General features: G+C 46.4%; 1 protein-coding gene and 1 long non-coding RNA gene across 2 annotated transcripts in view; one reads left to right on the forward strand and one right to left on the reverse strand.

The window, feature by feature from the left end:
- Positions 1-25,178, forward strand: part of LPP (LIM domain containing preferred translocation partner in lipoma) — a 382,758-nt gene that overhangs the window by 248,423 nt on the left and 109,157 nt on the right. The window contains exon 9 of the mRNA XM_084847796.1: positions 12,722-13,387. Coding sequence (XP_084703922.1) covers positions 12,722-13,387 — 666 coding nt within the window. The remainder of the gene's footprint in view (positions 1-12,721; positions 13,388-25,178) is intronic.
- On the reverse strand, positions 3,718-15,485 carry LOC146351783 (uncharacterized). Its single transcript, XR_014789672.1, has 3 exons — positions 15,377-15,485; positions 15,200-15,272; positions 3,718-4,480 (listed from the first exon to the last, which is right to left on the reverse strand). It is a non-coding gene; the product is annotated as an uncharacterized LOC146351783 (long non-coding RNA).

The raw sequence follows: 25,178 nt of genomic DNA on the forward strand, positions 1-25,178 counted from the left end.
GGTCTTGTTTTGACTGACTGTATAGAGCTTCTCCATCTTTGGCTGCAAAGGACATAATCAATCTGATTTCGATATTGACCATCTGGTGATGTCCATGTGTAGAGTCGCCTCTTGTACTGTTGGAAAAGAGTGTGTGCTATGATCAGTGTGTTCTCTTGGCAAAACTCTATTAGTCTTAGTCCTGCTTCATTTTGTACACCAAGGCCATGCTTTCCTGTTATCCTGGTTATTTCTTGACTTCCTACTTTAGCATTCCAATCCCCTATGATGAAAAGGACATCTTTTGTTGGTGTTAGTTCTAGAAGGTGTTGTAGGTCTTCATAGAACCGATCAACCTCAGCTTCTTCAGCATCAGTTGGTTGGGGCATAGACTTGAATTACTGTGATGTTGAATGGTTTGCCTTGGATTCGTACTGAGATCATTCTGTCGTTTTTGAGATTGTACCCCAGTACTGCTTTTCCCACCCTTTTGTTGACTATGAGTGCTACTCCATTTCTTCTAAGGGATTCTTGCCCACAATAGTAGATATGATGGTCACCTGAATTAAATTTGCCCATGCTTATCGATTTTAGTTCGCTGATTCCCAAGATGTCAATGTTCAATCTTGCCATCTCATGTTTGACCACCTCCAGCTTACCTTGATTCATTGACCTTACATTCCAGGTTCCTAAACAATATTGTTCTTTACAGCATCGGATTTTCTTTTCACCACCAGACACATGCACAGCTGAGTGTCCTTTCGGCTTTGGCCCAGCCACTTCACTCTTTCTGGCGCTACTTCGAAATTCCCTCTGCTCTTCCCCAGTAGTATATTGGACACCTTCTGACCTGAGCGGCTCATCTTCCGGCGTCATCTCTTTTAGCCTTGTGATACATTCCATGGAGTTTTCTTGGCAAGAATACTGGAGTGGGTTGCCATTTCCTTCTCCAGTGGACCACATTTTGTCAGAACTCTCTGTCATGAGCTGTCCGTCTTGGGTGGCCCTGCACGGCATAGCTTATGGCTTCACTGAATTACGCAAGCTTGCGTTTAATGGCCTGTTGGTTTAATGGCACCTCTTCACTCAACCATTCTCAGACAGATTTCTCTCCTATGTCCCACTACATCAGAGTCATCCCAGGAAAATATGAAATGAAATAGTAGAATCATAGACTAGTGAGGTTGGAAGGGGCCTATAAGACCATTGAGTCCAACCCCCTGCTCAATGCAGGAATCAAGTCAAAGCATCCCTGACAGATGGCTGCCCAGCCTCGGCTTGAATGCCTCCAGTGTGGGAGAGCCCACTACATCCCCAGGTAATTGGTTCCAGTGTCACATTGCTCTAATAGTCAGGAAGTTTTTCCTGATGTTCAGCCGGAATCTGGCTTCCTGTCACTTGAGCCCATTATTCTGTGTCCTGCACTCTGGGATGATCAAGAAGAGATCCTGGCCTTCCTCTCTGTGACAACCTTTCAAGTACTTGAAGAGCGCTATCCTATCTCCCCTCAGTCTTCTCTTCTCCAGGCTAAACATGCCCAGTTCTTTCAGGCTCTCTTCATAGGGCTTTGTTTCCAGTCCCCTGATCATCTTTGTTGCCCTCCTCTGAACCCTCTCCAGTTTGTCTGCATCCTTCTTAAAGTGTGGTGCCCAGAACTGGACACAGTACTCAGGATGAGGCCTAACCAGTGCTGAGTAGAGGGGAACTAGTACTTCATGGGATTTGGAAGCTATACTTCTATTAATGCAGCCCCAAATAGCATTTGCCTTTTTTGCAGCCACACCAAATTGTTGTCTCATATTCAACTTTTGAACTACAAAAATTCCAAGATCCTTCTCGCTTGTAGTATTGTTGAGCCAGCTATCCCCCATCTTGTAACTGTGCTTTTGGGGGGGGGGGGGTTCCTAGGTGCAGAACTTGGCATTTATCCCTGTTAAATTTAATTCTGTTGTTTTCAGCCCCAGAATAATTGGTGCTGAGAACAACTCTACTGCAGAGTTATTGGTGGTGGAGCAATATTTTCAGAAATACAATGTTTTCAGATCTTTAAAAAAAAATACTGCAAAAAGGGCTGTTGTAACCACAGTAGTAAGCCCAGCCTACTGTGAAACTTTGAATAAAATCACCAAAATGAAGGGCTGCTGAGTGAAAGATTCCTCCCACCCACTGTGAAATTCACTGCTCCAAGTGTATTTTCACTCAGGAATATGGAAAAAAATACTGTGGTGTTCTCAGGTTTTTGCTTTAACTTTGTTTTCTTCGCATTCTAGCTTTTAGTAAGCCTCCCTATGCAGTTGTTTAAGGGGGAAGAGGGTAAATGAAATGAACACACCCCAGATATTGAAGCCACCTCCAATAACCATCTGCACTGCAGATGTGCTATATATGTGCGGCTGGGCCTGAGAGTTGACATTCAGCTCTACCTTACTCTTTAAGAATGGAAATTTCATCTTCAATGAAGGTAAAATTAATGGCCCACCAGTGTTAATGCTGCAGATAAAAGTCAGGCAGTGCTTTAATTGAGGTTCATTGCCTTTTGATTTTCGGCACGGAAGGTTTAAAAAGCAGAACGGCCTGTGGGATGCTTATTATATGAAAGGATTATTATATGGGCAAGCTTTTGGGGAGAGGAGCTTGCATTCTGTTTGTATTTAGGGAGAGGAACAGGGTTATTTTTAGCCCTGTGTATGTGTATAGATATAGATATCTCCTACGTACTAAGAGCAAACTCATTCTCTGAGTGTAAATCTTTATGCAGGCAAAAGGGCACCATCCATACCCAAAAGGGAGATATCCGCATGCTCGGGAGAACTCCAAGGTTTACAGAAGCACAAAAAATATTTAGCAAAGAATCCCAAACAACTCGGGGGGGGGGGTGGCAGTGAGAACTGAGCATGCTCAGGGCTAATGGAATGCTGGGTAGCTGTCCCCCTGGGAAAAGGCCGGGCAGCTGCTTCCATTGTGCCTCTTTAGGATGACATACTGTATTTCTTTCCGCCATGGCTGCAGAGGTAGGTTCCTTTTCGGACCTGCCTGAGGACTTCACAGCCCCACAGCCAGCAAGCTGCTCCCTACAAAACAGACACAAAAACATGGGTGTTTCTCATTGGCTGGCTACTGCTTTGGGTGTGAAGAGTTCTACCTTGTTGGAATGGCCATCAGTGGCGCCAGAATCAAAACCCACAGCCATTCACCTTGGCTGCTGGTGTGTAGTGTGCAACCCCCCACCCACCCCACTCTTGGTTTGGCTTCCTCATCTTCATTTTATGTCATACACTGGGGGCGGGATGCAGGACTTCAGAACCTTTCCCTCAACCAACCATCATTTGGTGGTTTCCTGGCTATTCTACATTCCCCACCCCTGATTCTAAGGGACGGCTTGAAGCTAAAATATGCTGGTATTTTGATATGTTGGCTCCAACCCCTTTTGCCCTTCCCACCCCGGGGATGAAGCCCCTGAGAGCTTCGTTGAAAGGGAATTTGGCCCTCAGGCAGAAAGAGGTTCAACACCCCTGCATTAGCAGAAAGGGGGAACTTTTTTCTTCTTCTGTTGACCTGGAGATGCTCAACAACAAGATAGAGCTGAGCACCATAAAGGACCCATAATCCCCATGTCTTCTGGCAAATGAGGGCCTTTTCTGAATCAGTCCACTTTCTCTGAAGAGTTCTTTGTTGGTTTCTCTTGGAGCTTGCATGTATGTGTGTTTTTCTGCCTTCTGCTTAGAAAGGACCGAGTGTGCTTATTCACTCTTTTTTATTTCCTCCAGTGCTGAGTCACAGAACCAAAAACAGGGATAGAAATGCTGTCTTTTACATTTACAGAACTTTATGCTTTCCAGAAAACTCCCCCCCGCCACAACACACAGACGCACACGCACTCTTTTCATGCTTTGCAAAAACAATCAATCTGCTGTTGGAATAGACAATGGACATTTTCTATTGAAGAAATCCTATTTAAAGAGGGGAAACGGTAACATCTTATTCATCAGCAGGAAACTGAACAATTTCCTTTTCTGCTCTCCCCAAAGAGGTAAAAAGAGCTGTCATTTTTTAAATGACAGGGGGCCCAGGGAGAGTGTACCTGCTTTGCATACTGAAGGCCCCCGATGCTATCTCTGTTTTGTATTGAGTTGGAAGGAATGTTAGGTGCAAAACTGGAAAAGAACTCTGCTTGAGACCTTGGAGAGTCTAAAGGCCAGAACTCCAAGCTCATCTTTTGCAAGCAGAAGGTCCCAGGTTCTATCCTTGGTAGCATCTCCAGTCCAAAGGATCAGGGAGCAGGTGACGGGAAAGCCCCTTTTCTGCCCGAGATTCTGCAGAGCCGCTACCAGTCAGAGTAGGCAGGGCTGGCTAAATGGTCTGACCCTGGTACAATAGGGATGTGTGAACCCAAGCTCCTTGATGTCCCCCGAATTGCACCTCGAAGCTCATTCTGACTCACGTCCATATCAGATTGGGAGTAGGGATGTCTGTCACTGGGAAACCAGGCCCTTTTCTGCACCTAGGAAAAAGTAACCAAATGCAGTTACAATATGGGCAATACACGGCTCAACAATGCTACAAGCGAGAAGGAACTTGGAATTGTTGTAGATCACAAGCTGAATATGAGCCAACAGTGTGATGTGGCTGCAAAAAAGGCCAATGCTATTTTGGGCGGCATTAATAGAATAATTGAATCATAGAATAGTAGGGTTGGAAGGGGCCTACAAGGCCATCAAGTCCAACCCCCTGCTTAGTGCAAGAATCCAAGTCAGAGCATCCCTGACAGATGGCTGTCTAGCCCCGTCTTGAATGCCTCCATCATGGGAGAGCCCACCACCTCCCTAGGGAATTGGTTCCATTGTCGTATTGCTCTAACAGTCAGGAAGTTTTTCCTGATGTTCAGCCGGAATCTAGCTTCCTGTCACTTGAACCCATGATTCCGTGTCCTGCACTCTGGGATGATCGAGAAGAGATCCTGGCCTTCCTCTCTGGGACAACCTTTCAAGTACTGGACAAGCGCTATCCTATCTCCCCTCAGTCTTCTTTTCTCAAGGCTAAACATGCCCACTTCTTTCAGTCTCTCCTCATAGGGCTTTGTTTCCAGTCCCCTGATCATCTTGGTTGCCCTCCTCTGAACCCTCTGCAGTTTGTCTGCATCCTTCTTAAAGTGTGGTGCCCAGAACGGGACACGGTACTCAGGATGAGGCCTAACCAGTGCTGAGTAGAGGGGAACTAGTACTTCATGGGATTTGGAAGCTATGCTCTTTCCTGCCTCCTAGCTGAGCAGAGCAGAGCAGAGGAAGCTGCTCCCGCTGGTCTAGGAACTATAGAAGCAAGCAAGCTCCCAGAGAGCAAGTGATGAGAGCGAGCGAACAGGGAGAGCAAACAGGAATTGGCCAAGGGAGTTGCAGTGGGAGAGGAGACAAAGGCAAAGAGGTAAGTGGGCTGGAGTAAGCCCAGGGGGCTGTCCTTTCCCTTCTGAGTGGCGGTGACCTCATCAGGTGCTCCTGAGTGCTCCAATAGAAGTATAGCTTCCAAATCCCTTGAGGTACTAGTTCCCCTCTACTCAACACTGGTTAGGCCTCATCCTGAGTACTGTGTCCAGTACAGGGCACCACACTTTGAAGGATGCAGACAAACTGGAGTGGGTTCAGAGGAGGGCAGTGAAGATGACCAGGGGACTGGAAGCAAAGCCCTATGAGGAGAGACTGAAAGAACTAGGCACGTTTAGAAGAGAAGACTGAGGGGAGATACAATAGCGTTCTTTAAGTACTTGAAAGGTTGTCACAGACAGGAAGGCCAGGTTCTCTTGTCTATCATCTCAGAGTGCAGGACACAGAATTATGGGCTCAAGTTCCAGGAAGCCAGATTCCAGCTGAATATCAGGAAAAAATTCCTGACTGTTAGAGCAATACGATGATGGAACCAATTCCCTAGGGAGGTGGTGGGCTCTCCCACACTAGAGGCATTCAAGCCGAGGCTGGGCAGCCACCTGTCAGGAATGCTCTGACTTGGATTCCTGCATTGAGCAGGGGGTTGGACTTGATGGTCTTGTAGGCCCCTTCCAACCTCACTGTTCTATGATCCTATGATTTTCGCATTTGCAAGCCAAGCTGTGGGTTTTTCCCCAACTCTGGGGAATTTTTACGTAGTGTGTGTGTGTGTGTTGGCTGTAATTAGTGCAAATAGTGATGCCCAAATTACAGCGGTGATTTTCCCAAAATTTGCACAAATTGCAGCTGTAATTTATGTAAATTTAAAATGCTGACAATGCGCGAGCTGGCTTGACTTGCTGCAAACCGAGAAGGTCCAGAGGAAGACAAATTGGAGTCCGGGTGGCCAGCCAATGGAAGCTCATGAAGCTCCACCCCCACAGCTCGAGTCCTCCAACATCCTTAATTTTGAGGGTGGGGGGCAGACAAAAATGTGTGTGAAATTGCTGCGCATTTTTTCCATATGTACACACAGTTGTGCACAGTTTTTGAAATATATGCATTTTTGTCCCATTGTTTCATGTGTGTTTATGCACATCTTGTCAAAAGTATACTTTTTCATGTTCATTTTTTTCAAATGCACGCTTGTTGCTGTGTGAATCACATCACAAGCTCAGAAATGTATGGACTTCAAGCATAGATTGCATGCAGGTCCGTACTGGGGTCTGGGAGGTGCAAACTGGGTAAATTCTGGTAACAAATGAATGGAAAGGAATTTCTCATACATCCCTAGTTTACTATATTCATGTGCTTTGCATGTAAAAGTTCCTAAGAATCGTCCTGATGGATCAGATCCAAGATCTATCTAGTGACTAGTGACCCTTGGGGGTCCCACTAGTCCATTATCCTTGTTCCTAACAGGGCCCAGCTAGGTATGTATGATAAATTAGTTTCAGTTCAGTTTTTTATCAAGATGTACCCAATTCACACTTTCTAGAAGAAACATGGACTCGGATGCAATCTGTGGTTGAAGTTCATACATTTCCGAGCTTGCGATGTCAGTTGCAAAGCAAAAAAAGAAGAGTTTGACAGCATGCATACATTTGAAAAATGCACATAAATGTGCTTTAATCAATGGGAAAAGAATGCATACATTTCAAAGATGAGCACAATTGATGCAGACATTTGGAAAAATACACATGTAAATACACATGGATTTTCGTGTGAAAAGAAAACGAAAAATAGCTTGCAATCTTATACGGACTCGGGTTAGAACAAACTTTGAGATGGAATTCGGAGAACTTCAGCGAGCTGAAGTTTTGCTGATTCATGCCATTTGCATCCCTGTTGGCGCCATTTGCGTCCCTGTTCACGCGATACGCTACGCAAATATTTGCGTAGCCCATCATGGCCAAAAACAGGGACGCAAATGGCGTAGCGGACACCATAAATGGCGTAGCGGACACCGTAAATGGCTGCATTTAGGCTAATTGGCCAGCTTTACGGCCGCAAATGGCGCCTGCTATGCCATTTGCATCTGGGGGACTGACTTAGACAGAGATACGGCACGGCAATGGCTGCCGGCCGTATCGACTTTCTCCAGCCCTGCGGAGCTGGTGGCCAGCTCCGCAGGTTTGACATGGACAGGTATCCGCCCCAGATGGATCCCGCAGGGAGGCAGAGGTGAGTGGTCCGTTCCACCACGGACTCCGGGGAGGCGGATTCTTTAGAATCCGGCCTCATTGGCGTCCGTGGCAGAATTCTCCGCCATCACTAGTGGCAGCATCATAAGGGGAGGAGCATAGCTCAGCGGTAGAGCCTCAGTGCTGCATGTAAAAGGTCCCAGGTTCTCTCCCTGCAATCTTGAGGAAGGACAGGGGAAGACGGCTGTCCAAGACCCTAGAGAGTGGCTGTTGGTCAGTGTAGACAATATGTAGAAAACAGATGGACTGAGGTTCAAACCCCATATAAGGCAGGTTCTGTGTTCATTAGTGGCACCCATAGCTCATTCATAGGGCACATGTTTTGCATGCGAAAGGCCCTGGGTTCAATCCCTGGCAGTATCTCTAGATAGGGCTGGGGAAGTCCCCTGCCTGCAACCCTGAAGAGTTGCTGCCAGTCAGTGTCAACAATGCTAGGCTAGGTCAGGGTGAGTAGACACCAGGCTTCCAGGATCTACTTTGTGTTGTTGTTTTACTAGAACCCCCAGATACACCTGGTGCAAAAGACATGTACTTTTTAATTTAAATTCTGAGCCCAGGCATTTCTTTCAGGCACCAGAACAGTATAGAGCACACAGTCCTTCCACATAAAAATCCTCTCCTGGTTACCCCAGACCTTTTTTAGCCATGTGCCTCAGGACTGGGGGTAGGTGGGGTGTCATTTTGTTGCTGGTACTGTCAAACAATTATAAGCCAGTAATCTGTGGCAATCTACCACAAATCTCCTGGAGATCTACCAGTACCTCTCCCTCCTCCTGGGCTACATGGTCTTGGGATCAGGGAGCTTCCTATGTTCCTGAATATCTGCAGAAAATTTAACCCTTCCAGTTGCTTATTGTGGACCTGTGACTGATTTTCTTTAGAGACTGGTTTAGATGCAAATCACCCCACATGGAGGCCCCAGGAACGCCTTTTCTCGTAGCACTGCTACATGTGGGACATTCAAAAGATCCTACGGCATACAGCGCCTACAGCACATGTACCGGCATCACCCCAATTCCACATGCTCAGTGCATAGTGTTACCACCAGTGGTGAGGGCTTTTTCTGGCCGGCACATCAGTTAAGTAGTTTATTTACTGGCCCTAACTCTTGGCAGTCTGGGAAGTGTGCATGTTAAAATTGAGATTGGTCCCAAAAACAGGAATCTCAAAAAGCAAGTTTTATGCTGGAGCCTTTTCAGTTTTTAGGACTATGTTGTTCATGCAAGTTAGCAGCCCTTGCCTTGGTGAAGAATTAGTGCCATATTTCTCAGCCCCCCTGCCTCTTATCAAGGGACCTGTGGCAAAATCATTTGGCCTTCAGCGTTCTCCTTAGGGTGCAAAAACACCCTTCTCTGGAATGAATCTGGCTCTAGGGTTCCCCAGCACTGGAAGAGAGATGTGAGGGCCACACACCCTGGCATGGCAGGAAAATAGAAGACCCACACGTACAACAACACCCCCCCAATCCTGGATTCATGAACAGCTGGTCTTTCCGCTTTGGCTACGTACACAGGAAAGAGATTCCTCTGTCAGCTCTTTGCTAGTGTAGAAACAAGGGTTGGCGAGCAGCTGGTGAGCTCTGCTTGGAAGAGTGCTGATTTTGATCCTCTTAAAGCACAGAAATCTGGTTTAGGTGGGAACTTGAGCATTTGTGTATTTTTTTCCTTTGGAATCCCTAGTCCTCGTTGTTTCAGAACAACTCAGAACTTGATCTGGAAACAGGTGTAGGAATCAGAAAGGGATTTCCAGTACTTGGTAAGTGGGGCTCCAAGCCTCAGAAGTCCTGCCTAATAAAGGGGATTAGGGTCCTCATGAACCCTAATCCCCTCTATTATTTATTTACTTATTTAGTGCTTGCAAATATGCACATGTATATTTCTAACATGCTCTGTACCACACACCCAAGCAGCCAACAACATTAAACCACAATTTGATAAAAGCCGCAAATACAATCTACACAAACATTTTAGGGTTCATATTGAAATAGAATTATCCCATCCCTCCTTACGGTAAGAGCCAGGAACACCCTAGGAGGAACCAGGCCTGGGATGTTTGTGTTGGCCAGAGTCCACATGTGGATTCAGTGGCTGGCTACGCCTAGATGCTGCCATCTCACACTGCTAGGGCCATCCCTGCCAACTTTTCAGCCAGCCACTGTGGCTGCGCCTTTGACTGCAGCTGGATCTGCAGGTGAAAAATGCTCGTCTCCTGTGCTGTGAAAAGCAATGGTCGCTGACTGCATGCAGCAAGCTGCTGCTAAAGCCATGAGACCAAGACAGGTGGTTTTTTGGTCAGTTGGCAACGCAGCCTTGATATCACGTCGATGTCACTTGTTCCTTTGCTGCCGTCTTACGGTATGTGCGGTGGGCAATGCCCTTCTTCTGATAGCGCTCACTGAGGTGGCAAACTTGTGTCTGGGCTGTACGACATCAGAGTGCAGATCATGGAGGGTGGAGGGTCGTACACCAGAATGTTCCTCCACACAGTCATGTCCCTGCACATAAAAGCTAGCATATCAGGCAGAAGGGTAGGCTAGAACCTCTTTTGCAAGTCGCTAGTTTTCTGTAAGGAGGGAGTATGTTTGTATGGAGTTGTGTGAGCCCCCCAATCACAGGTTGACAGCAGCAGCACACACACACACACACCCGTCATAGAATAGTAGAATAGTAGGGTTGGAAGGGGCCTACTAGGTGATAACAAAACCAGGATACAAGGAGCCCTTTACCACAGAGTTCTACAACACCCACTCCTTCACAGTCCAGCATTCTTTATTTCTTCATTGTTCCATACTCCTCTGCCTTTGTTACGATGCCTGATCTCCTCCTTCCAGCTTGCATATCCTTTCCCCTTTTCTAAAATCCCCTTCCGCAACACCTCCTGCAGCCCTAATCTCTCTGTCCTCATGTTTGGCTCTTTGACAGAAGCTGCTTTGTACTGCTTTAGTGAGAGATCGATTTTCTTTTTAAACATCAGAAGCCCCTGTGCTGCCCTTTTTTTTTAACCTACACTTTTCTTTAATGTGGCTTATCGCCAGCTTTAAGGCAAAGGTGAACCAAGCTCACCAGTGTGTGCGCACGGACGCACATGCACACACACACTCCAAAAAGTGTTCCTGGGCATAGAAGCGGAGCCTTGCTCCACAGTTTAATCTCTCCCCCCTGACTGCCTTCCTGGCAAATCACATTTTGCAAATGTACTTGTAAATTAAAGAAAGGAGGGAAATTAACCTGGCTTAACCTATGGTATTTATAGTTCTCCCAAGAGTCCAGGCCCAGCACTGGGTTGAATGGCATTTCATGCAAGCGTAGCAAATATAATTTAATCCTACAGTTTTAATGTCTGGGACGAACGCGAATTCTGATGGGAAAAAGTGAGGTGGACGGCTGTCGTGTGTCTGCACACATGAGTGTGTATAGTCTACATTTTGTTTTGTTTTTACTTCTTGCATTAACTGGTTCTGTCACCCAGGAGAAATATATAAAATCAAGAGAAGGGAGAAATAGGGTCCAGGCTACAGACAGGCAATTGTTCTTAAGAGAGCTGAAACAGGCTATGCAAGTTTTTGCAACGATACAAAAACCTGCCGGATGTGTTTGGCGGAGGCCAAGAGGGTGATGAGCATACACATCACAAGCAGGAAAACACTCCCTCAACAGCCTTCTAGTCTTGGGGTTGGGGGCAGGGAGAGAAATTGTTGGTCTCCAACCATCTGTCACTCTTCTTTGGCCGTAGAATTAACCGGAGGACCTATGAAGAGCCCCGCTGGATCAGACCAAGGGTCTCTCTAGTCCCACACTCTGTTCACACAGTGGCCAGCCAGGTTCCTCTATGGGAAGCCCACAAGCAGGACATGAGTGCAACAGCACCCTCCCGCTGGCGTTCCCCAGCCACTGGTATCGAGAGGGATACGGCCTCCGATACCGGAGTCAACATATAGCCATATATATGATATATAAACTCTGGGCTGGTTCACTTGACTGTATTTGAGGTTGAAAGGTCACCATGAGGTGACCCCCCCCCATTTTCACATGTTGGTATTTTTAATTAATGTTACTTTTTATGAATAAAACTCCACCACATTTATTTTTGACATTTTTATCCTACCTTTCTGTATATCCAAGTTGGCAAGCAAACCAATAAAGGTTAAGTAAAATGTCTGATTATCAATTTAAAGACTCAAAGTAAAAGCCATCTAACAACACAGTTCAGATGTATTAAGTGCCCTGTGCATTTTCTTCCATTCCTCTACACCATTCCTTAAAATGGCCCCCTCAGTTGGTCTTAAGTATGATATTCATGCAGCTGCCAGGAACGTGGTTGTAAACAGTGTTCTGTGGGAAGCTGGTGCTCCTCGGAAACTTCCCAGCAGTTCCTTGAGCCATCATGGGAGGCAACCTTTCTTGGAGGACCCTTTGTCCATTCTCACCAATGTTTCTCTGCACGGTGCGGCTCCAGGCGGGTGTTGGGGTGCTCTTAGCTGTGGAGACCCTGGTGTGCTACCTAAAAAACGCCTCAGAGTACTCTACAACAGCCTTCCCCAATGGAGCACCCTCCAGATGTTTTGGATTACAACTCCCATCAGCCCCAAATAGCATGGCCAATCAACAGGGTTTCTGCGAGTTGTAGACCAAAACCTCTGGAGAGTACCAGGTTGGGGGAGGTTGCTGTACAGCGGGGGGGGGGGATGTGGTACTCCAGGTGTTGGACTGCAACTCCCATCAGCCCTAGGCAGCATAGCCTATAGTGGGGGATTCTGGGAGATGCAGTCTAATGACATCTGGAGGGGCACACATTCCCCACCCCTGCTCTACAACATGCAGAGGTTCCTTCACGAAGAGCTCGAGGTTGAAAACATTTCCCTGAAAGTAGAAGGTCCGGAAACTACTGTGCTAGGAAAAGGTGGACATTGAGGGAGGATCATCGTGGTCCCCCGGGAATCAAGAGTCAGCCATTATCGCTGATGGCCATCTTGTCTGCCCCTGGAACTGTCAATGATGATTAGCTGTTTGGGTTGCCTTTGGGCCACCAGCAGATTCCTTTTCGAACCTAATGCTTATTGTAGGACCAAGTCATGGCTTTCTGTTAGGGTTCAAGTTTTTGTCTCTTGATTTTTTCCACACACAGGGCTCTGGGATTCCAGGCGGATCTCCAGTTGCGACTCCTCCAGTGTCCACACCAGTCACTGGACACAAGCGCATGGTCATTCCAAACCAGCCTCCGCTGACTGCCACCAAGAAATCAGCATCCAAGCCTGGCTCTCAGCCATCTCCTATCCCAGTGACGCCAGTCGGCACCCTGAGACCTCAACCGATTCCAGCTTCTTACACCACAGCCTCCACCCCTGCCCGCCCGACCTTCAATGTGCAGGTGAAGTCAGCTCAGCCTGCCCCCCACTTCCAACCACCAGCCCTGCAGTATAGCAGCCTGGCCCCCAACCAAACACCTCAACCTCCGCCTCTGGGGCCAGCTTCCTATGCTCCATCTCAGTCCCGGGCACCTGATTATGGCTACACGCCTCAACCAGCGCATCACCCAGAGCCAAGTTATGGTTACGCTCCCCCCCAGCCTCATTTCCAAGAGTCTGCCTCTCCTGGAGGCCCGAGTTATGGAGGACGGAACAGCACTGAACCATCCTACATGCCACAAACTGCCTGGAAGCCCGAACCGATCTATCCTTCCCCTGGTTCTGCAGCCCAGAATCCCATTGGCCAGTACCCATCCTCTGGTGCCAAGAAGACCTACATCACGGAACCAGCCCCAGTGCCTCAGCCGCCTTCACTGCAACCAAAGGTAAGAGGCAGGGTCAAAATCTTGCTTTGGTCACAGGAAGTGGGTGGAGTCTGGGCTTTGATTCGTGTTGACAGCTTTCTTTCACTTGAATCCACTGAAATCCAGGTGTTCCCCTCATTTTTTCTCCTTTTATGCAACAAAATGGTGCTTATTCCCAGGTAAACGTGTTTAGCATCAAGGCTGCGGAAGCAAATTCCATGTTATTTCTGTAGTCATGACGGTGCTTTGATTTAAGTTCGTTTAAAATGCAGAACTGCACATGCTCAGGGTATTTCTTTTTTATCAGGTTCACAAAGTGTTTTCTTTTCCCTTTCTCACTAGCGTATTAGGAATGTAGAAGCCGTTGTAAGCTATGGAATTGCAGTGGCAGGGGAAGAGAAATGTTAATATATGGCTGTCTACATAAGACCATGAAGGGGCCGTGCTGGCTAGGGAATGCTGGGAGTTGTAGGACTTTTTTTCTGTCTAAAGGTGCATAGGATTGCACCCTAAACCCAGGGGCTTAAATTCCATTGGTGTGTCACTGGTCTCCCTATCAAACCTCGGGTGAGTGAAAGGTGTCCCCCACCCACCCACTCACTGCCTGACGGGGCTGCACCCGGTCTGAATAGCCCCAAGCCAAGTTCCCTCTGGTGGGCCTCCTCCTACGTCAGCGGGGCCCCGACAGCTCAATTGCTGCTGGTGGTGGCAGCAGTGAGCAGAAGCAGCACTGTGACCTGTGCCAGGCAGCTGGAAACCACCTGCAATTTTAATTATCCACAGTGTTGTCCGCTGCACTGTGGGAAATTGCAATGGAAGACAGCTCTCAGGTCCAGCAGGCCCAGTGCTGGTGTCAACAGTGGCCCCTGCTGGGGCTGTCTGAGGCTCGCTCAAGGCACGCTTGATTTTATAGCTTAAAGCAGGGGTGGGCAACTTGTGAGCTTCCAGATGTTTTTGGCCTAGAACATTCCTCACCATTGGCTATGCTGTGGCTAGGGGAGTTGTGGGCCTAAACACCTGGAGGGACACAAGTTGCCCATCCCTGCCTTAAAGCATATTCCACAAGTCAGCTCTCAGTTGTGCGTTCAGAAGAGATGATGGCAAGCGTGGGCCTCTCTCAGTGGGCTGCCATAAACAGAGCAGTGGCAATTGGGTTCTTTCTCCTACAATCCCGATTGAGGGTAGATGCTTTCCCTTAATCATACCTTGCACGTCACCACGTCGGCTTGTGTAAACATGGGTAGTGAGATGCGTGTTCCTCAGCCCCCTGGGGACACATGGTAGCCATGTGCCAGGAAGCGACAGTTAGGGATGTATGGACTGTGTACAATCCACTCCATCTGTGTTTCGTGGATTGTCAGGCGCCTTTCATTCCGTCATCCGCCCATAGATGTGAATTTTTTTTTTGTCACGCGGAAAAATCCGGGAATAATTCCATAAGTATTTACCTAAGTATTTATGTAAGTATTTACACACTTTACCTCAGTACGTAACATTCAGTGTATTTTCCCCCATTCCATTCAATGTTTCTTCAGCAGAAACTTGTGTATTTTTCTACGGATTTATATGTGTACATTTCAGGAAATTAAAAAAATCATCCAAAAGTCCACAGACTCCACATGGCCTGAGGGGGTCACTCCACAGAGGTTTCTGCAGATTGGATTCTTAGAAATCAGAGCTTATTTTAATCCATCTCAAATTTCTCCAGCATCTGCAAACATTATTCCAGAGGATTCCCAGCTGGAAATTTCTACATGCATCTCAGCATGTCAAAAACACTTCTGACCATCCTGATTTAACCTGGACCATTTTGATGTGTGGATCTGCACTTACATTTCCACCATGGCGCGTTAAAGACATGACATTGCCGTGATGCCACCTGAAGGGTGTCTCATATCCATGAGCTCTGTAAATAACAACAACAAAAACATTTGCAAGGAAACCCATTCCTCACAGACTAGGTGCACAAATCTTTGGTGGCCCAGTGAAATCCCTTAACTCCCCATTCACCTGCAAAACCCCTCTAATCTACCCAGTTGTCCCATGGAATGCAGTGTCCTTGCATGCCTCCTTTTGTGACTTCCTGCAGCTCTGCTCCTTCTTCTCTGGCTGCTTGAGCTCTGAGATCAAGTTAGCCTGCTTCTATTGGGCCTCCCATTTCAGGTAATGTAAACAGCACATTGCAATCAGAGATGGTGGAGGAATCCGTTTGTTGGGTGGAGCTTGGCAAGTTTTCACTGGCTTGTCCCCTGGTGAGCTTGCTTGACTTGTCTCCTGATGAGTTGGGTGAGCTCATGGTTTTCTGCTTTTTTACATATGTGGGTGCGCAAATCATAATTTATGCAAATCATAATTTGTGCAAAATTGCAGGCATAAATGGTCTAATTAGACCACAGGGATCCGTCGAGCCAAAAGCAAACAGGATTTGCTTGCAACAGCCATCCCTAAATGCAATGCGCTTGGCACATTATGCATGCTCAGCAAAGGGCCACCAAAGGAGGGGAAATAAAGGACTCTACTGAGTATGTGCCCCCGGTTTGTGTGCATTGAGCTGCATGCATAGGATGGGATGGATCATGCCCACAGTTTTGTGAGAGATTTCCTGATGAAGCAGCGTCTCCTCAAAATTGGCTTTGTACTCTACAACTTTTTCTTCATAGGTTCTGTCTCGATTAATGGTTAAGCTTCTTTGATGGTAGACTTGCGGTGGCCTCTGGTTAAAGCAGATAATTAAGCTAATTAAGTAAATGCATTCCAGGAGCAGGCGAGGTCAGCACTTATCTGAGAACAGCAAAACACAAAAACAGAAAAGCAACCGAAATCCTCAACTTCGGAGTGCAACCCTTGTGCCACTGGTTGGAAATGAGGGAATCATTGTGGGTTAGTGGTGTGCTGCGCATAATTGTGTGAGAGGCTTTAGGTGTAATAGCTGGATGTTCTTTTCTTATTCCTCCTTAACATACTCTTGGGACAATGCCTCAATAGATGCATCCTTTAAGTGAGCTCAGGACTCCTAGCTGGGCTAGTTTGAGCCTAAAGCACTGGAAGACGTTTCCGAAGATTAATTCTTGGTGCAGTTTTCCTTTTTGTCATTTCCACTTCAAATATAGATCAAGATACAAAATTTTATCACACTTTTTTTCTTAAAACCCAAAGCTGCTGAAAGACAATGATATATCAGGAGTGCAGGTAAACAACATCCCTGCTGAAAATCAGTGACCAGTCTCTTTGCAGTCGTCTTTGTCCAGCGATTACGTTGCCAGCTTTGTTTACTCCTGCTTGAGTCGCGATTCAGAGTGGCTTCTGCAGGCAGCCATCTTTTAGCACTTCGTAGCTACCATGGGGCTGTGTTGCCCCGGGCGTGGGCGTTGACCTCTTAATGTAGAGGTGCGAAGATAGTGATAAATCACATTCCAAGGTTTACTTCCAAGGAGACTTTATTGGGTAACTTACAGCACGCAGGCATACCCAATGGTTGGATCAGACACCTTCTCTGAACCACGAGCCATGGGGTACAATGGGTCCTATACCATACATGTTAGCCATGAGGGAGCAAAACAGCAGCAAGCGCCCCTAGCATTCATTCCCAGCATAGACTAGAAGTGTTTGGTTCTCAGCACAGCCACCTGTAGCTTTAAGGTAAACAACCTCTGCTTCTCCGGCACAGCAGTGATAAGGCCTTCTGGCTCATTAGTGTGGAATGTATCGGCCTTTGACTCATCTTCACATGCTCAGAGGCTTACTAGCAAGGGAATTGCACCAATAATGAACTTAAGCAAGCATTATGGATCTCTAGGCCCCTCTAACACTACAGGTGACTTGATTATGCCACTGGGGCCAATACATGGGCAGTAAGATGGTCAAAATTAGCTTGCAAACAAACTAATTTTGACCCTTTGTTCTGGATGCCATTTTTTAAAATATATTTTTGGCAGCACTGCAGTGGGGGAGAGGGGTGGAAAATGGCTCCTAAATCTCCCAAAGTTGCTCCCCCCTGTCATAAGAAGACAAAAGACAAGGGTGTCTACTGCAGAAGAATTCTGTTGGGAAACAAAAGAGGTGGCGGCGCCAGGGCTGATTTCTGAATAGGAGGCTTTGGCTAGGGATGCTGTGCACTCAAATAAGGCCAGATTCCCATGCATCTGACCTGTGAGGTCTGCAGCAGACCAGCTCCCCTTACCTTTGTGCCCGCCAGACTCCGCGTGGAAGGGCTTGCAGGTTTAAAAAGACACGGTCTGCGAATGGCAGTTGCCATTCGTGGACCCAGTGAAAATTACAGCTGTAAATTGCATCTTTCACGCCATTTGCAGACATAAGGCACTTACATCTACATAAATTGCAGCCGTAAAAGCACTTTTACCGCTGCAACTTACGTAGATCAATGTACGTACAAAGGTGGTTTTCTCGGAAATGCTACCTGTTCCACATGCAGGACAAACGAAGCTGAGGAGTCTCAATGCGTGGAGGGGACAATGGTGCAGGGAGGAAGGGTTCAGGCATCGGGAAACATTTTGGGATAAGCCGGGCCTATACAAGAGGGATGGACTCCGGCTGAACCAAAATGGAACCAGACTGCTGGAGCTGAACATAAAAAGGGTGGCGGAGCAGCTTTTAAAGTAAAGCCTGGGGGAAAGCTGACAGGAGCTGGGAAGCATCCGGTTCAGATTAAATCATCTCAAAGGGATGAAGATTAAAATGTTTCTGGTTGTCCAAATGTAGAAGGGAAGGAAATAGGCCAGGAGTACATGGTAGAACATAATAGCCAATCAAAGGGGCCAGTGCCCCATAGCAAAAGATGCACATGCCAGAGGCATCTGGGGAGGGATACCATGTATAGGTGTTTCTATACAAATGCTAGAAGCCTCCAAGCCAGACTGGGAGAGTTGGAGTGCTTGGTTTTCAAGGAGAACCTGGATATAGTGGGCGTTACAGAAATCTGGTGGAACGGAAAGAACCAGTGGGATGCGGTCATCTCTGGATATAAACTCTACCGGAAGGACAGGGAAGGGTGTACTGGGGGAGGTCTTGCCCTGTATGTCAAAGAAGGCGTAGTGTCGAGCAGACTAGAACACCTGAAAGGGGTAGGCTCTTCCACCAAAGTGCTGTGGGTGGCAATACCAGGCTCAAAAAGTGATTTAGTACTAGGAACATGCTATCATCCCCCAGACCAGAATGCTCAGAGTGACCTTGAGATGGAAAACAAAATCAGGGAGGCCTCCAAACAAGGATACGTTGTAATAATGGGTGACTTCAGTTACCCCCACATTGACTGGGCATTGACTTCGTCGTGAATGTTCCAGTCACGACAAAGAGGTTAAATTTCTCGATGCCCTAAACAATTGTGCCCTACAACAGTTGGTCATGGAACTGATCAGAGGAGAGACAACCTTGGGTTTAATCCTAAATGGTATCACCCAGGACCTAGTACAAAATGTAAATGTTTTTGAACCGGTTGGAAACAGTGACCACAGTGCTATCAGTTTTAACATATATTTAAGTGGAAAATTGTCCAGGAAGTCCAACACAGTCACATTTGACCTCAAAAGAGGAAATTTCTCTAAAATGAGGGAACTGGTGAAAAGAAAGTTAAAAGGGGGAGTCAAGAGGATTAAAATCCTTCAAAATTCTTGGAGATTACTCAAAACCACTAGAATAGAAGCCCAACTAAAGTGTATACCACAGTTTAGGAAAAGTAGCACCAAGTCCAAGAGGTCGCCGGCATGGTTAATTTATTTATTTTTATTTTATTTATTTCATTTCTATACCGCCCAATAGCCGAAGCTCTCTGAGCAGTGTTGAGGGAGCTATTAGAGAAAAGAGAGCTTCCTTCAGAAAATGGAAGTCTTGCCCAAGTGAGGAAAACAAAAGGCAGCACAAGCTTCCACAAAGGTGTTACAAGCAGACAATGAGAGATGCAAAAAAGCATTTTGAAGAGCATATCGCTAACAATATCAAGACCAACAATAAAGCATTCCTTAAATATATCAGAAGCAGGAAACCAGCTAGAGAGGCAGTTGGACCATTGGATGACAATGGAGTTAAAGGAGTACTGAAGAAGGACAAGGAGATTGCAGAAAAGCTGAATGAATTCTTTTCTTCTGTCTTCACTGCAGAAGATATAGGACAGATACCTGTGCCTGAACTGGTGTTTTCAGGAAGGGAGGCTGAGGAACTGCAGCAAATAGTGGTGACAAAAGATGAAGTTCTCAACCTTATTGATAAATCGAAAGCAAATAAATCACTGGGCCCAGATGGTATCCATCCTAGAGTTCTCAACTCAAATATGAAATTGCTGATCTACTAACCAAAATATGCAACATGTTCCTAAGATCATCCTCTGTACCAGAGGACTGGAAGATGGCCAAGGTAACACCAATTTTCAAAAAGGGATCAGGGGATCTGAGAAATTACAGGCTGGTTAGCTTAACGTCTGTTCCGGGTAAATTGGTTGAAGGCATTATTAAAGATGAAATTAGTAAGCGTATAGAAGCTCTGCAGAAGAAGAATCAACACGGCTTCCGCAAAGCTAAGTCCTGTCTCACTAACCCTTTAGAGTTATTTGAGAGTGTCAATAAATATGTAGACAGGGGTGATCTGGCAGACATTGTTTACTTGGACTTCCAAAAGGCTTTTGACAAAGTTTGTCAGCAAAGACTCCTCAGCAAACTTAGCAGTCGTGGAATAAGACGACAGCTCCTTTTTAGGGTCAGTAACTGGTTAAAGAACAGAGTAGGAATAAATGGTAAATTCTCCCAATGGAGGGAAGTAAATAGTGGGGTCCCACAGAGATCTGTATTAGGACCAATGTTTTTCAACCTGTTCATAAATTATCTGGAATGAGGAGTGAGCAGTGAAGTGGCCAAATTTGCCAATGACACCAAATTATTCAGGGTGGTTAAAACAAAAAGAGATTGTGAAGAGCTCCAAAAGGATCTCTTCAGACTGGGAGAATGGGCATCGAAAAATGCAGTTCAATGGAAGCAAGTGTAAAATGGTACACATTGGGGCAAAAAATCCCAACCTCAAATATAACCGGATGGAATCTGAGCTAGCGGTGGATCTTAGGGTTGTGGTAGATAGTTCAAGGAAAATGTCAACCCAGTGTGCAGCCTCTGTAAAAAAGGCTAACTCCATCTTAGGCATAATCAGAAAAAGAATTGAGAATAAAACTGCCAATATCATACTGCCCTTATACAAATCTATGGTGCGGCCGCACTTGGAATACTGTGTCCTGGTCACCACACCTAAAAGGGGATATTGCAGAGCTGGAAAAGGTGCAGAAAAGGGCCACTAAAATGATCAAGGGGCTGGAGCATCTCCCCTATGAGAGAAGGTTACAACAGCTGGGACTGTTTAGCTTGGAAAAAAGGAGGGCAAGGGGAGACACAATAGAGGTGTACAAAATTATGGATGGTGTGGAGAATGTGGACAGGGAGACATTTTTCTCCCTCTCTCAAAGTACTAGAACCTGAGGTCATCCTATGAAGCTGCTTGGTAGGAGATTCAGGACCGATAAAAGAAAGGACTTCTTCACACAGCACATAGTTAAACTATGGAATTCACTACCACAGGGTGTAGTGAGGGCCACCAATTTGGACGGCTTTAAAAGGGGTTGGAGGAGAAGGCTATCAATGGGTACTAGTCTTGATGGCTATGTGCTACCTCCAGTACCAGAGTTGGTAAGCCAGTGTACACCAGTTGCTGGGGAACATGGGTGGGAGGGTGCATTTGCACTCATGCCCTACTTGTGGGTTCCTGGTCAACAGCTGGTTGACCACTGTGTTAACAGAATGCTTGACAAGATGGACCCATGGTCTGATCCAGCAGGGCTCTTCTTATGTTCGTAAGGAAAGGCGCCCCACAAAATCTGGTGGGTGCGCACAGGGCTCTGAGGTAATCCAGTGAGCCCAAGAGGCCCAGATTTTGCCCTGGTAGAGCACCCCCCCCCCCCGACCGGACTTCAGGGGGTTGCCCATTCCACGCTTTGGCTGCTTGAAGGCTGAGCAGGTGCTAGACTGGAAGGTCACAGAAGCACACGGGGCTCTCAAGTAATGATTGACAGGGTGTTGCATTTAGGAGGTCGGCTCAGCATGTCCGGGAGCTCAATTGCTTTGAGGGAATTCAGGTCCTTCCTCATCTCTGGTCTTAGCAATCAAGCCCCATCACTGGTCCCCTCTTAACTAGCAACAACCACAGACAGACAAAACAGAAACCCTTTGGCCACCCCTGGCCCATCAGCGTCTGACATGACTCCACCCTCTGGCCCTGCCCATTGAGCCAGTGATGCTGAATTCATAATCTAGCAAACTGGTCCCTTCCTCTCTCGCTTGCTTTCTGCTTCTGTCTTAAACCCCCAATGCAGATGCTGAGGACCTGTGTGTGTGTGTGTGTGTGTGTGCGCGTGAGGGGGGGGGGAGAGAGAGAGACTTCCATTTCAAATTAAACTTGGCTTGGCTGTTTCCTTTTTTCCCTTCTTCTTTTTAGATCTAATGATAAAGAGAGATCTGCAGGGGGGGCACATACAGTAGCTAGGTAACAGCTTCGTGGCGGTATTAATCTTACTTCGACTCCTGCTTAATTGAGCCACCTGGAGAGAGATTTACCTCCAGATCCCTTCACCGTTCATCAGTACATTAAATGGAGCATCATCCTTCACCCAGGCAAAAAGTGTCCACCATCAGGCTAGGGAAACTCTCCCGTAGAAATGACACAAGCAGTTCCTCTTCCCTGCCCCAAATAAAAAATATGTATCACTGAATTGTGCCCACAACAAAATTGGCTTGGAAATCACATTTTCTTTTATCAGGCCCCCCCCCCCCGCTTTTTATTTCCCCCAGCAGCCGTCTGCCTCCGCAGCGAGTGATCATAATATACATTCAGAGGCTGCGGCATGTGTTTTTGTCTGGGGAATTTAATTTTACGAGCTTCTGACTTCAGAACACATTTTCTGCTTTGTTCTCAATACTATTTGTCCTCCCCTCCAACAGCGGAAGGGAGAAAAATCAGATAAGTTGTAGCTAACTCAATACCCATCCTTATCTAGTCCCGAAGTGAAATGGGGTGGGGGAGGGTTACATGGACCCTGCAGATAGATAAGTCAGGAAACTATTTTCATAAGAGTAAGATAAAGCAGAAAAATGGCAGGTTTCCATCAGAGGTGCAGCTTCTGCTGGTGGTGTTATGTTTATGGATACACAGAATTTATATTTTTTAATTTTTATTTTAAATTCCTATTGGCTGTCATTAAGGATAAAAAAATCCTCTCAAGGCGGCTTAAAACAATAATAAAGTATCAATAACACAAAACCGGAACCGGAATTAACTACTAAGTTCTAACAAAAAAATTTTAAAAGCTCCAAAAACCGCCACTAAGATCAATGACAAACTAAAACAAATTCCATTCAACAGCTCAATAAAAGCCTTCGAGATTAAACATACCTTTCACATTGTTCTAAAGGACTTTAAGGATGGGGGCCTGATCCACCTAGTTGGTAGCACGTTCTATAGGCATGGGGCTACTGCAGGAAAAGCTCTCTGTCTTGTACCCGCCAGTCTAGTTGTCTGCAAGGGCAGGCCTGTAAATGGGACTTTGGTTGATGACCTTAAAAGTTGATATGGGTTAGGGTGGTCCTTCAACTAACTTTGCCCCAAAGCATTTAAGGCTTTAAAGGCTAAAACCAGCACTTTAAATTTGGCTTGGGAATCCACCAGCAATATTCTGTCATTCCACATTTGATGATTACCCATCAAAACTAATAGTTTTTGTGGGGTGGGGATTTTTCCTGAAAAATGCTGAAGTCTCTGTGAATATTTGTCTCCCCCTCCCACCCCCAAAACTTCCTCCTCTTTCCAGGATTTAGTCCTATAGATCACATCACTGAAATTAGTGATTGCATAGTTCATGGGAATGATGTCACTGGGCTGTGTGACCAATCAGATTTGCCTGCATGGTGACCTCTGAGAGGGCAAGTGAGGGCAAAAAATACATTTAGGGTGCAATCCTATGCATGTTTAGACTTTAAAATGTCCAACAACTCCCAGCATTCCCCAGGAAATGTGTAGTTTCTGACAAAACATGAAAATATGTATTAAATTACAAATTTCGTGAGTTTAAAAAAAGAAATCACAGATTAATGCAGAAAGGGATGGAATGGACTGAGGAATGAACACACGTGAAAGTGACGTGGACCAAAAGAGACTGAACTGTCCATCCCCATCTGGAGCAAAAGATTGGTTGGTGCCCCTTGCCCCTTCCCCATCCGAAAACATCTAGATCTAAAGTAAGCCCCACAGATCTTTGTCCCAGCTTTCTTTAAAATCCTTCAAGGAAAGGAAACTCAGTATGACCAATGTGCCTGGGCCAGAATGGTTTGACTGCTGACTGAGAGACAGGGTGAGGCCTTCCATGGACCTATTCATGTATTTAACCCATTTATATCGCATCTTTCCAGCCCAAAATGGTGCTTGTTGTTTCGTTGCCTTCTCTACAGCCTGTGGTCTGGTTGAGACAGTCAGTGGGCCCCACATAGATGCCCATTTGCACACACAGATCTACCAGTGTTGCCATAAATCCCACTAAGGGTTGCTTGTGAGGCACCACTTGGTTCCTATGAGCCGTGTGCGGTCTACACACAGGGCCCTTCTCTTATGCTGCAATCCTATGCACACTTACTCAGGTGTAAGAGTGAGTTCAGTAGGACTTACTTCTGAGTAGACATGGCTAAGATCACACTGTTAAGAGGTCCATGGATGTGTGAGTGTTGCAGGAAGAGGGTGGCTCATGCTCAGCCATGTTGCACAGCTGGCAGGCACCACAGCGCTGTGCAGATTCCAGTGAAACATCAGGAAAACTCCCTAACAGTGAGAGCTGTTCAGCAGTGAAACAGATTGTCTCAGGAGGTAAGGGGCCCTCCTTCGCTGGAGCCATTTAAGCAGAAGTTGGATGGCCGTCTGTCAGAGATGCTGTAGCTGCATTCTGCAGTGCTGAGCCTGCACTGATCAGGGGGTTGGACTAGATGATCTCTGAGGTTCCTTCCAATGCTATAATTCTAAGATTGTTTGGGCTGTAGTCCTTGGTGCTTGTTGTGTGCGTTTTTGAGTCAATGCAGTGGAGGCTGATGGCTCCAATGTCAGTGTGGCAGTGCATTGGCTCCGGATTTCAGTCAGAACTCTGAAGGAGCTATCCAAGCAGGGGAAGGCTTTGCACCTCAGATAGCTCCCGTAGAGTTCTGACTGGTTCGGATTGAAACCCAGCACGGATTCTTCCCCCCACTGACATTGGTGCCACCAGCCTCCACTGGGTTAATGAATTGTACTTCTGCAACATCGTGTGATCCAAGGTTCGGAGAGATGGTACCCTGGCCTTGTCAGTGTGGACAGGGTTGCACTTCACAAGTCCGAATCCACCTCCGACTTGTCCTCCCTCTTGGCCCTCAGGAGGTTGGCAGTTTAACTGGCCAACAATGCGTATTCAGTGGCCCAGTTCAATAACCGTCAAGTATGGTCCATGGGGTCACGAAGAGTCGGACACTGAACGACTGAACAACAAATGTACAACTGTGACAAAGTGGGTCGTTCTAATCTGGAACCCTGTGTTAATAAGCTATTGTTAGGAAACAATGCTGTAAGTTGATTGTTTCATGATGCTGTGTCTGTTTTTATGTGGTTTGTGGACTTTATTTGTGTTTTTAGTGTACGTTGCCCTGAGAGGTATCAGCCATAAGGTGACTAATACATTTTAGAAATAAATACATAAATCATGCATTTGATTCTATCCTATTTTACGTGTCTGTCTTTATTTAAACAATGTGAA

The sequence above is a fragment of the Heloderma suspectum genome, chromosome 3 (genome assembly GCF_057233095.1).
Source record: "Heloderma suspectum isolate Gila_16-S chromosome 3, 16-S_ref, whole genome shotgun sequence".
In the NCBI taxonomy this organism is placed as follows: Eukaryota; Metazoa; Chordata; class Lepidosauria; order Squamata; family Helodermatidae; genus Heloderma; species Heloderma suspectum.